Below are 14,031 nucleotides of genomic sequence, written 5' to 3' on the forward strand. Positions count from 1 at the left end.
ATTTTAACTGGAAGCAACGGTTTGAAGTTAAAAATGTCTTGATGGATTTGTTTCTTACAAACATGCAGCTTTTCGCTTCACAAGACATTAACTGATGGACTGGAGTGGTGTGGATTATTGTGATGTTTTTATCAGCTGTTTGGACTCTCATTCTGACGGCACCCATTCACTGCAGATGATCCATTGCTGAGCAAGTGATGCGATGCTACATTTCTCCAAATCTGATGAAGAAACAAACTCATCTACATCTAGATTAGCTGAAGCAGCAGTGAAAGTCCAAACACAAAGGTGTACAGCGGGTCTGAAACACATGGATGGGACAATTAGATCAACAGACATCACAGTAATTATCTTATCAGGACCCAAGAGTCGAGCACAGACTCAAACGAGATCTCAAATCCATTTCCAGTGACAATGCAGCAAATGGATGACTCCCATTTTAACTGGAAGCAACGGTTTGAAGTTAAAAATGTCTTGATGGATTTGTTTCTTACAAACATGCAGCTTTTCGCTTCACAAGACATTAACTGATGGACTGGAGTGGTGTGGATTATTGTGATGTTTTTATCAGCTGTTTGGACTCTCATTCTGACGGCACCCATTCACTGCAGATGATCCATTGCTGAGCAAGTGATGCGATGCTACATTTCTCCAAATCTGATGAAGGAACAAACTCATCTACATCTTGGATGGCCTGAGGGTGAGTGAATTTTCAGCTAATTTTTTATTTTTGTGTGAACTACTCCTTTAAAAGGACCTAAAAGTCCTTATAAATGTCACCTTTGTGTTTTCTTGTATCAGCAGAACCTGATGTCCAGATGCAGTGATTATGTAACATTTAAAAGCCTCATTTATCTCCCAGGTGCTGTTAGAGTAACATAATACAGTCTATGACCTTCCCCTCAGTGCCTGATGTGATCCTCCTCTGAGTCTCTGAGTTTATGATGATGCAGCACTCGCCGCTTTAATCTCAACTGCACAAACTCACACTCAACACTGTGTGTTACACTGAAATGAAAGGATTTGAGAGTCCTGGGAAATCTCCTTTTTTATGGGTTTGAAAGAAGTCGATTCTATTCACTAAGGCTGCATTTATTTGATCAAAAAGACAGTAAAAACAGTAATATTGTGAAATATTATTACAATTTAAAATAACTGTTTTCTATGTGAATATAATGTAAAATGTAATTTATTCCTGTGATCAAAGCTGAATTTTCAGCATCATTACTCCAGTCTTCAGTGTCACATGATCTTCAGAAATCATTCTAATATGCTGATTTGATGCTCAAGAAACATTTCTGATTATTATCAATGTTGGAAACAGTTGTGCTGATTCATATTTCTGTGGAAACCCTTTCCCCCCAGAATTCTTTGATGAATAGAAAGTTCAAAAGAACAGCATTTTTGAAATCTTTTGCAACATTATAAATGTCTTTACTGTCACTTTATTTAATGCACTATTTAATGCATCCTTGCTGAATTAAAGTATTAATTTCTTTAAAAAAAAATCCACGGACAACTTTTTCTTGTAAATACACATTCAATTTATTACCAATTTAACACTCATTAGACATCTGACAGTGACTTCATTTAAAACATTCATCATTTTTTCTTTTTCCTCCAAAGAAAGATCTGAATTCATAATAGCATCTATACAAAGACCAGTTAATAGGTACAATAATGGGCTTAAAAAGTGTTCTCAATTGTGTCAATGCAAATTCAATGGCAACAAAAATGACATGAGCCGCCACACGCAGTGAACAGCAGTGTGTGTGTGTGTGTGTGTGTGTGTGTGTGTGGGCTTACATCAAGAGCTTTATCACAAGGTACAACAGCGTCTGAGTACATGCACTAAAGTGCTAGTGTTTAAAGGCATGCATATCAAATATGATATCTGCACAACTGCTGTCCAAATCCTAGTCAATACATCCAGAAGAAACCTGCACTGGATTCTATAGTGGAATAGATCTCACAATTTGGAACCAATCCTAAACTATCGGATACTATCCAATCCAAAAGAAATAGTTCACCCAAAAATGCAAATTTGCTGAGGTCATTCAAGATGTAGATGAGTTTGTTTTTTTCATGGAAATAGATTTGGAGAAATGTAGCATTGCATCACTGTCTCAGCAATGGATCCTCTGCAGTGAATGGGTGCCGTCAGAATGAGAGTCTAAACAGCTGATAAAAGCACCACAATAATCCACACCACTCCAGTCCGTCAATTAATGACGCGAGAAGCCAAAAGCTGTGTGTTTGTAAGAAACAAATCCATCATTAAGATGTTTTAACTTTAAATAGTCACTTCTGGCCGAAATACTATACTCCATACTCCAGTGAAAAAGTCTTAATGATGGATTTGTTTTTGTGATGTTTTTATCAGATGTTTGGACTCTCATTCTGACGGCACCCATTCACTGCAGTGGATCCATTGGTGAGCAAGTGATGGAATGCTACATTTCTCCAAATCAGTTCTGATGAAAAAACATCTACATAGTACATTGTCAGCAAATGTTCATTTCCGGGTGAACTATTCCTTTAGGGTTCATTTTGACCCTGGTTCGAGCAGCTTTGCACACTTCTAATTTTGAAAATAGGTTTGCATCACTTTGAACCATTATCGGATGTGGGTCACAATTTGCTGCCAAACTTCTACAGTATGAAACAATGCAGTGTTAGAATGTTACAAATGAGTTGCTAAGCAACCAACAACCAATCATAGACTGCCTCAATGGATGGCTTAATAAATATTCATGCATTTAAATCTTAGATCTGAGGGAAACATGTTGAGTTTTATATTTATTTTTCTTCTTTGTTTTTGCAGCATGTTTCAGCCAGAGCAGATTTACATGTTGTTACAGTTCATAAACTCTTTTACAACTGGTTTCAAAACATGACGTAAACTTCCAACTGGAATCCTGCACATATTCCTTCAGGATTTTGTGACTTGGGAAATGTGCATAAGGATAATCAGTGTCAATATACTCTCCTGTCATCATGTACAGAGTCGAACATTCAGTTTTACATTGGGTTTTAAATACATTATGATTGACATCATGTATCATTCGTCCCTGTCGAACTAGAGAGTGTGTGTGTGTGCGTTTTCTCCTTTAGTTTTGATCTAATTCTCTTTACAAATACAACTTTTTAATTCAAGCATCAAAGGTTTCCAACGAAACGGGATGTACGCAGAAATTAAGAAAATAGCTTTATAAACTATATACACAGAACATCATTTAACAAATGATTTTCACCCCTCCAAAATGAATATAAATCAACACATGTAAACTTTTATGCTGATCCGACAAATGTTATTACTATCCAGTTATATTTTTCAGAACATCTGAAAAGAAGTTTGCGGCTTAATGACCAACACATATCGAGTGGTATGTATTGCATACATTGTACACGGACACACACGGGTACGGGACCGTCGCGAGGTCATGCGTGTGTAGGCACCTCTTATGGAACACTTTGCGGTGTTTTGCATCAGTACATTCCAGGTCCTTGATAATTCCGAAACGGAATTTCTGGAACTGTTTCCTATTGGATCAGTTCAGCTGGTGCTCACAGAACTCTGCCCTCTAGTGGCAGGGCAGTTAAATGTTTTTTAGAAAGGTTCTCGATGGTTCCGTCGCTCCGACGGTGTGCGTAGTACGTGTGTGGTCAGGAATGGGAGATGGTTAAGGAGAGTGAAAGCGTAAATACAATCCTGATTTATCACCACACTTCCCTTTTTCGGGGCATTTCAGAAGTGAAATTTTAAAATCATACTTGAGGTTGAGATAAACAGGTTGCTGACTGAACTCAAGGTGACAGAAAGCACAGAAGGATGTAGTCTAGGCTGGTTAAGGGAAAACCTCCTGACCGGGCTCCTCTATCTCCGGGATGGTCTGAACCGGTCTGACGGGCGAGGGGAAGCGGAACATCTCCGATCGGTCTTTGTAGTTGGGCGAGGATGAGGGCGAGTGGGCGGCCCAGCGGGACGGAGGACGGCGGTTGGCGGGACGAGCCGGACGCAGGAAGCAGGAGTCCAGAGGTGGAGCCACTGGCGAACGAGGCAAGTCCTGTGTCAAGGAAGAAAACAGTTTATCTGTTAGTCGGTGGTAAGTCTGCAACAGTGGTGTTATCGTTAACTGAAATAAAGCAGAAATAAAATAAAATATTAGATTAAAAAAAAAACTAGAATGAAAATAGAAATTTCATTAAGTTCAGGTTGAAGTACAAAAATTATTAAGACTACTAAAACTGAAATAAAAATAAATCAAAGCTGGATAAAAAAAAATAAAAAAAATAAAAAATGCTTTCATTATTTGAAATAAAGCTGAAATAAAATATAAATATTAAATGAAAAATTTGAAATTTGAAATTTCAATTAGAAATGTTGCCTTTGCAACTAACTGAAATAAAATAAGTTGAAGTACTAAAATAAATAAAACTGAAATAAAGATTATATTAAAGCTAAATATAAATTAAAAACTAAAACCATTTTTTGTTCACTGCAATAAAGCTAAAATAAAATAAAAAAGTAATGAAAATAAGAAACTTAAATTAGAAATGTTAGTTAGTGCCTTGCCTTTGCAACTAACTGAAAAAAGTACTAAAATGAGTAAAACTGACATAAAAATAAATGTAAGCTAAACAGAAATAAAAACTAAAACTAATAAAAATGGCAAAAGAACACAACAAAATTACTAAAACAAACTAAAATTAAAATGAAAACTCAAAATATAAAAATAAACATTAATTGCAAAGCTTAAATATTAATAAATACTATAATAGTACACTCTAAAAAAAAAAGGTTCTTCAGCGGTTCTTTGGAGTGGTTAAGGTGCTATATAGCACCACTACCGTGTAAAGAACCTGTTAAGCCCCTGTATGGTTCTTCAGCGGTTCTTCAGCGGTTCTTTGGCATCGATGAGGTGCTATATAGCACCACTACCGTGTAAAGAACCTGTTAAGCCCCTGTATGGTTCTTCAGCGGTTCTTCAGCGGTTCTTCAGCGGTTCTTTGGCGTCGATGAGGTGCTATATAGCACCATTACCATAAAACCTGTACAAAAACTTTTTGGTTTTTCAGCGGTTCTTCAGTGGTTCTTCGGGGTGGTTGAGGTGCTATATAGAATGTTGGACTTCTGTCCAAGTTTGCCAGTGGTTGAGAGATATTGACTTGAAGGAATTCTGTGCAACTTTTGTGGGTGAGCTTCAAGTATTCTGTGACTAACACTGGTCTGCAAGCATTAGTGCTTTTACAGTTTAAACTTTGAACTAAAATGGATTAACATCCATTTCATACTGTCTGTAGCAAATAGTAAAGAATAACACTCAGTTTGTTTCTGACTTTTGAGGAAAACCGTGGTTTCAGCTTGATTCATTTTAAACAGTTCTAATTAAAAATGAATGAGATTCCAGCATGAGAGGTGGATATTTTCTGTTCTTTGAATAATTCAGAAACAGGGATTTACTACGTCTTGAATCTGCGTTCGGTTTTTGAGTGAGACTTTGAAGCTGATACAAAGTGAATTTAAATGGAGTCCTGCGGTTCAACTGAGGCAAAAAATTAATAAATAAATAACAACCTGAATGTTTCTGCACTCCAGTGACATCATAACCAACATGAAACCAGTGTTGTTATTATTAACTAAAACTAATGATTTCTCATCTTGTTAATCATTCATTTAAATAAGGCTGAAATAAAATTAACTTAAAACTTAAACTTAAAAAAATAAGAAAATTAGAAATGTTTCCTTGGCAACTAAATGAAATAAATTAAGTTCGAAGTTGAAGTACTAAAAATATTACAACCGAAATAAAAATAAATGAAAGCTAAAAATAAATAAATAAAAAAAACTAATAAAAATGACAAAAGCACAAAAAATTACTGAAAATATATTAAAATAATATAAATATCACTGTATGAAATGCATCACAAATCTATAACAATTAACCTGAAACACAGTATAATTGCAAGCTTTGAACGAGCGTAAAGTTGCTGTTAGATGTTAAGAAATGAGACCCAGCATTAGCAGCAGATGTTAAATGCTGTAGCAAAGGCACAGCCAACACCAACACCAGCCAGTGAACCCCAAACGACCCCAACACACCACTATCACCGCTAGCATGCAGTAATGTTGAGCGCCGCTCACATCCTGTCAACACCAGACAGCAAACATTACAGTACAGTGAACTGAGAAAGCACGAGATGTTACGCTGTAGTTTCCATTAGTAGGGCTGGTGAGGTTAAGACCCTTTAAAATGGACAAAAATAATACAATTACAAACACACAAACACGTACCTAAGAAAAAAAAAAAAAAAAAGGTGATTATATAGTCAAAATGGTTACACCATCCAAAAAGCCACTTGTGAGTTTGATACAGTGACTCCAAAGGTATTTGTACACTTAAAGGGACAGTTCACCCAAAAATGAAAATTCAGTCATTTACTCACCCTCAAGTTGTTCCAAACCTGTATGAATTTCTTTATTCTATTGAACACAAAAGAAGATATTTTGAAGAATGTTGGCGACCAAACAGTTGACGGTAGCCATTGACTTCCATTGTATGGAAAAAAAATACTATGGAAGTCAATAGCTACCATCAAATGTTTGGTTAGCAACATTCTTCAAAATATCTTGTGTAGCAGAAGAAACTCAAATGAAAGAAAGAAACAGAGTAAATGATGACAATTTTCATTTTTGGATGAACTATCGCTTTAAGTCACTTTAAAAAGTGTCCAAATACTTTTTGTTTTCATTTTAAACACTAGTTTATAGTTTTATCTTTTAAAATGTCTGTTTGGGACATGTTGCACTTGAATAGTTTGCATGTGCTATTTATCTTTAAAATAGGTCAATAAATTTGAGCCACTATATATCAGCCAAAGTTTCTTGTGTTTTGCCTTATGAAATCCCACCCCATGTGAATGAATGTTTGGGATAATTTTGGCTTTTTGGATGACTGTTTATTGGTGATGTCATTAATATCAGACGATGGGCATGCTCATACCTACATGAGGACAAAGAAAGTGTGACCACAACAAAGCACACACAATATTTCCCACAATGCCTAGCGGTGATACGGTGTCTTACAAACTGTGTGGCATGCGGTGAGAGAAATCTATTAAAATCAGTCAGACGGAACACAAGTGAGGTCACTGTGAGGTCAAAGGCCAAGTAAGATCGGTGGAACTTACTGCACGGCGAGCGCAAGCTGCGTTACAGTCCCCAGGGTGCAGTTAGTAAGACAGTATGGTTCTGGAGACAACCCAGAAAAACAGGAGTAAACACACTGGTCAAAATTACACAACCACATCAGACTCAGGTTAGAGCTACAGCGGGGATCTGGCAAGTCTGGCCGGGTCGCAGGGCGTCTACGGTAAAACCTGTAAAAGCAGCTCACTGTCCTTTAAATTTAAACATTTTAGCATGATATAGAAGTTTGGTGACAAAACCTGTCCAAGTCATATTTCTCCTCCAAAATAAATAAAAAATATAATATATTTTTAATATCATAATTGTAATATATTAAAATTGTATTCTGTTTTTAAATTTTGCCCAATTATCCTTAATATAGTGCAATAATATAATATAATATAATAATACAATACAATACAATACACCTGGACATGTTTTGGTGAGATTCGCCCTCATACATTGATACATGCACTCTATGACACAGATGTTTTTACTTGTGTACACTCAGAATATATCCATACTTTTCCTAATAGCCTTGATATTCAGATTTATTCAGCAAGATGACTGTCTCAAACAACAGAAATAATCAATTAAAAAATGTACAAAAACATCTCATTTCCAATATAAAACTTTGTAACAACGCCAACTTGAAACACTGTGGGCTAAACTGGCACAACTGTTTAGTGAATTCATCCCTTTCTTCTGTTGTACTGCATGCATTCATGCCTTGTAATATCCATTACGTTCAAAACACAAATCCCAGATACATACACTGCTCACGAAGAACCATCTGCCTTTAATGATGTTAAAATATTTGCAAATGTGTCTTTGACCATTAACATAGCATCATGGGATTGTGCAATGATGCCGCTCCTACAGTAAATGCTGATTTGTCTGTTGACAAATGTCTCATGCTTTCATGTGAAGGATTAATCGTCCAAATGGATAGAGGTTGACAGGCATCAAACACTGGATGCAACTTTATTATGGTGAATTAGAACATCTTGCATCCAAAGTAATTATGAAAGCTAGTTCCACTGCAAAATAAAAAAAAAAACAAGCAGCATGTGATTATACTACTGTTAGCATTGCAACAAAGCAGCGCGCTATAGCAGGCAGCTCAGATGTATAAGGCCTGCGCTCAGGCAACGTTTGGCAGCTGGGAATGTGACTTTTTGATACTTTATTATAACAATTTTGTACCTTGAAACTGCATTGGTCAAGTACCAAAACATTTAACAAGCAGCCAAATTTATACCGTAATATACAATCTACACTAAAAACACGAGACAAACTAAGTGTGCATGCACCCGCAGGAAATAACAAAGTCACAAATGAGATCTCAATAATTCATTTGTGTCTACTAGACAGCAATGAGATTAGACCGAATGAAGACATTTGCTTAGGCCTCCTGCTAGAAAAAGACCCCAGTAATCTTATACGGGTCTTCTCTAGAGTTTCAGAAGAGATCTCAACAATGTCTCAAACTGTGCTCAGAATTGCCAAGACACTAAAGTCTGAAATCAAAAGTTAGAATTTATAACAAAATCTTCATTTTGATGACAAATTACAAGGACAAACAGGAACAACTATTAAGAAAGTAAGGTAAATTTTTCAAGTTAACTCATTCTCCTAAGCTATAAAAGAGCATATAGTGTTCTTCCTTTAGGTAGAATAAAATAAACCTCTCAGTTACCTCAAGACATCCTGGTTTCTCTGTGTCTCCGGTTTTGTTTGGAGAAGCTGCGAATGAAGCGGAAAGCCTCCTTTCTTCTCTGAAGCTCTGCTCCAGTAGTTTCTTATTCAAGATCCGTGCTGCATTCTCAGCTAGAGTGTAGCCTGGAGGAGCGGACAGGTCCTGTCTGATGCTAATCACCTCTGGAGTTTTCTCGCCTTGCGTCTCTACAATCAGCTGCACAGGGCTTGGGGACCGGCCCCGAGAGTTCCTCACAGGCCCCTGTGCAGCACAAACACTGGGAGATTTGGGGTCCGTTGGCTCTTGAGGCCCTGCTTCAGTGGGACGAGAGCGGCTAGGGGACTTGTTGAATTTCTGAATGGGGTCGTATGCGATGGGCGTGTGGTCGATGATGTTGAAGAGGCTGGAGAGGCCGTCGTTGATGGTGGTGTGAACGGGACTGTCTCTGGTCGTAGTGGAACGGGCCCAAGCGGATTCGTTGTTCCCTTTTTGCTGCTGAGCAGTGGTTGTTGGGGTGGGAGCACGGGTTTGGCCAACAGGTTGTTCTGCTTTGCCAGAATTAGAAGGTTTCCGTTGGAGCTTAGGTGAGCCATATTTCGGCGAACAGCATGGGCGTTCAAACTTGGCTTGTACGACTGGAGAGTACTGCATCTTTCTCAGGCTACGTGAAGGAGATGAGATGGGCGTGGAGCCTCCTTTGGGCGTTAGACAGCGGTGAGGGCTGCTTGTGAGGGTGCGAAGAGCCTCTGTTTGCAATCCCACGCTGATGGTCTGGGTGGTCTGTGTTCCCTGTGTGGTTAAACCATTCGTCTGACATGCCATGTCCCGTAGCTGCCTTTCCGGAGGGCTGGATCCGGATGCAGAAGATGATCGGACGGCATTCCGAGCAGAAAACGCCTTTTCCTTCATGTCATCACTCAGATTCCGTGCCAGCTCCAGCTCTAATGACGAGGTATACCCGACAGCAGCGCAAATCGATGGATGTTCTCCAGGCCTAAGTCCTGCCTCCAAATTACTCCTTAGCTCACATGGCCACCTTTCTCCAAACACCTCCTCAGCATCGCCTACTACCTCCCCTGCCTTTACTTTGGTCACTTTGGAGAACATGTATTCCTGCTCAGGGGGGCCTGGAGCTGACCGCTCCCCTCGAACGGGACTGTGGAGGACCTGCACCCCAAACTGTTCACCCCCCTGGGCTGCCCTGAGTGGGAGCTTTTGGCAGTACTCAGGGATACTCATGGTGTTGGTGGTCAAGGTAGTGCTGGTGGTCAGGTACCAGGAGGCTGGCTGGAATGCTTCTGAAGTAGACTCGGCCCTTCGGGATTCTGCCCTCTCTGCCCAGGCCTCCATCACTGGAGAGGGGATTACTGGGCCAGGAATGGGGCAAGCGGCCAGGGAACTGGTGGGCAGATCCCAACCCTTACTATTAAACTCCTCAATGTATTTGAGGTCATCTGGTGAAAGGGGAGGAGTCACATCATCCCGCTCATGCTCGCCAGGCTTGCTCTTATCTGGCAGGAAGGGGGAGCTGTCCATCAAACGCTGGAAGTCACTCATGGAGCAGACTGACTTCGCCCTGTGGAGGTAAAAATGGATGAAAAGTTACATTGGTGTTGCTAAACATTGTAACCAACGATAGACGCAATGCTCACAGAAAGTATATTATAAAGCAGCACAATGTCGCTGTTTACTTCTTGGAATAGCCTTTGTGTCTCAAGGGGAGCGCATCTACCGTATGTTCTCAGAGTTAACACTATGCTCCCCTAACCTTGAGAACATGGGACCCTAAAAACTAGGGAACATAGAACCTCGGGAACAATGGATCCTGGGAACAGGGGAACATAGAACCCTAAGAACGTGGGAGCATGGGAACAGGGGACCTTGGGAACTGGGGACACAGGACCCTAGGAACATGGGACGTTAAGAACTGGGGAACATAGAACCCTAAGAACATGGAAGTCTGGAAACTAAGGAACATAGAACCTTAAGAAAATGGAAGTCTGGAAACTGGGGAACACAGAACCCTAAGAACGTAAGAGCTTGGGAACAGGAGATCTTGGGAACTGGGGACATAGGACCCTAGAAACATGGGACGCTAGGAACTGGGGAACATAGAACCCTCAAGAACATGGAAGTCTGGTAACTGGGGAACATAGAACCCTACGAACATAGGAATAACTCCATCAGGAGCATGCCGATGATACTTTAAAGCACTCTATAGATAGGCAGCGCGCTGGGTTTAATGTGTCAGCCAATTAGGATAAGTATCTTTATTAGAACAATACACGTGCACTGATGAAGTTATCTTTACTTTGTTGCTGGCACATTTAATCTCTGGCCTACTAAGATTAAACCATTCCTTTCCATTCACAATTCTCCTGAGATGTTGCCGAAATGACAACAACAGCACAGTCTAAGCATATCCATTTATGTAGCTGTTTTCAAGTTTTGTCAAGCTTTGCTATTCTTCAGAGGAATTTTAGGTTCCTAAGAGAAGAACAAAGTCACTTTACTCACTTAGACTAGCCCACACATACTCATAAACACACACATACTTGAAAAAAAAAAACCATACCTGAGTAGGCTGCCACCACTCTTCTCTTCCTCAGGGTAAATGGCAGGATCCACACTCTCAGAAATCTCATTCAGTGCCTGAAACAACAACACAGTTAAAACATAAAAGCCACAAATTGTTAACTTGCTTTAAAAATATATGCAGTATATTTGAGTGCAGATAGTTTTGCCATGTAATAATTCTTCCTCATTTCACATGCAAAGATGTTAGCCAATCATAAAAGAGGTAATTTACATATAGAACTCTTTTACAGCAGCAAAAACAGCCTGTTTAATAATAAGGGTCAGAGAGAGGATAATGACCATGAAAAAAAAAAAAATCTTTTGGTGGCAAAAAAAAAAGCTAACAAAAAAACAACAACATTATAAGTGGACCTCATTTATAAAAAAAAAAAAAACCATGATATGACATAAGCCCCATCGTGCAGTGTTTACTGATGTCTTACTCTCTCTCTTACTTCCTTCATGTGGGGGAACCGCTTTTCGCTCTCCAGACGTGATGGAGGAGGCACCTCGGCTTCGCTCAGAGGATCCAGAGAGAGGGCGTCCAGGAACAGGCTCTCTGGGGGCCGGTGTCCCTCAAAGGGTCTGGGTCTGCCCGTCGCCCCCTTCTCCTCCAGTGTGGCCTCCGAGTCGGAGTGGGAATGCGTGTGTGCGGCTGTGCAGGGGGAGCGTGGAGATCTAGGAGCCTTACAGGGGCTCTCCTGAGGAGAGAAGACATGCGCTGTGCCTCCTTCTGGCTGGAGAACATCTTTCTGCATCTGGGATGGAGAAGAGAAGATATTGGCTTTGTTTCAAGACCTAGTAAGCTGTCTTTCTGCCAACTGTCCACATAGGCAACTATCTTCTAAGGCAGGGTTTTTTGGCTGGCTTAACCCCTTAGACATAAAACATTTACTTGAAGTCTCTCCTGAGATTATAAATTAATATTTCTATAATTCAACAACACATTTCCATGTTCATGGTTCTCTGATGTTGGTTAATGGTCACATGACATGCATACAAATAGATAAAATATTTAATCTTTTATTAAAAAGTTTTATTTTGACATTGTAACTGGAGCCCAATCAAACGTAATAATAATAATAATAATAATAATTTTAGTTCTAATTATATTATTATATTTAACTCTAATTATTAGAAATCAATACATAAATATATTACTGTTGTAAATTACAATAAACACAATAAAAAAAAAATCAATATTTAATTAAGTTAAAATACAATTTTTTTTTTCTTAATTTCTTTACTTTCAAATATTTAAACCCTCAAGCTTTAAACATTTCAAATCCTCAACCTTTGCTGTAATGCTGCTGAAATGCTGCAACTTCTGTCCACAAAATTGTTGAAAATGTGTAAATAAAGTGAACCTAGTGCATGTTGCATTACCAAATGCATGTTAAACTCTCAGCGCAAGCAGAGTTTTATGCATTTACTATAAACTAAGCTGCTCTGAGATGCTGAATACAGTGGATTATATCATGATGATTATGTTAACATGCTGCTCAAACAACGAAGCACAAAGAAATAATGAGTTTCCATGATTGATTCCGCTATTTTCCTGTTTATCTCTGTGAAGCTGCTTTGACACAATCTGTATTGTATTAAACGCTATAGAAATATAGGTGACTTGATTATTGCCATATTTAATTAAGCTTAATACTAATACCTTCCAGCACTGAACACACTTACATGTCTCGTCTACCATGTACTGAGTGATGTGTATGAGTGAAATAAGAAGGAATTACACCACGGACCTTTTCCATTTTGCGGTACATTTCCCGTAAGCTGCGGTCCCACTCCTGCCTCTCTTTCTCGAACCGCTCCAGTAGTTCATTCCGCTCGTGGGTCCAGCACTTTTCTCCGTGCTGCAGTTTCCAGCGCAGCTCCAGTGCTGTGCTGTGACTGTCGGCCAGCAGACAGCGCTGTTCCTCCCGCTCCTGCTGTAACACATCTGAAGCAACTGCACCTTCATCTGCGCCTGCGCCTGCAGACTCTCCTCTCATATCCTGCAGCTGCAGGGACGACAGAAAGACAAGAAAAAGAATAAATGGCACCATAGGGTATGTTTGGAATAACATACTGCTCGTTCTAGCGTTGCATAGCATGCATGATATGCAGATTTTATATATGCATAGAACAACCGAATGACATGCTACAATTAGCATAATGAGCAGTATAGTATAGAGCACGAAACTGTATCCCATAATTAAATGCATTACACTGGACCTTCAATTTAGAGTGTGACAAAAGTACTGTAATCGCAGCTGTGATTTATAACATCAACTTCTTGACTCATTATTTAATCAGATTGCTGTCTAATGAATACTAATGATTGTTTCTATTATTTTTGCATACGGTGAACTGCAATTTGTTAAAGGGGTCATATGATGCTTTTTTAAAGAAAATAACTCCAAACATAACCACAGCGCTGTTTTGCGTCTCTGAGTAACATGACGCGGTTTTGTTCCTGAATGAATCAATCGTTTAAATGATTCGGTTCAATCGCATTGACTCACTTATTAACAGTGACTTGCTGCCACCTACTGGCGGTTTTAATTTCACATTC

At 39.2% G+C, this 14,031-nt stretch overlaps 1 protein-coding gene across 1 annotated transcript in view; it reads right to left on the minus strand.

Moving 5' to 3' along the window:
- Positions 1–3,008: 3,008 nt before the first annotated feature.
- Positions 3,009–14,031, minus strand: part of LOC107754603 (microtubule cross-linking factor 1-like) — a 71,241-nt gene continuing 60,218 nt past the window's right edge. The window contains exons 13-17 of the mRNA XM_016571114.1: positions 13,220–13,477; positions 11,909–12,223; positions 11,464–11,540; positions 8,889–10,464; positions 3,009–4,067 (exon numbers count right to left, since the gene is read on the minus strand). Of these exons, the coding sequence (XP_016426600.1) occupies positions 3,849–4,067; positions 8,889–10,464; positions 11,464–11,540; positions 11,909–12,223; positions 13,220–13,477 (2,445 nt within the window). The 3' untranslated portion in view covers positions 3,009–3,848. The remainder of the gene's footprint in view (positions 4,068–8,888; positions 10,465–11,463; positions 11,541–11,908; positions 12,224–13,219; positions 13,478–14,031) is intronic.

Source organism: Sinocyclocheilus rhinocerous, unplaced genomic scaffold (assembly GCF_001515625.1).
Source record: "Sinocyclocheilus rhinocerous isolate Xijiao unplaced genomic scaffold, SAMN03320098_v1.1 scaffold472, whole genome shotgun sequence".
NCBI classification, from domain to species: Eukaryota; Metazoa; Chordata; class Actinopteri; order Cypriniformes; family Cyprinidae; genus Sinocyclocheilus; species Sinocyclocheilus rhinocerous.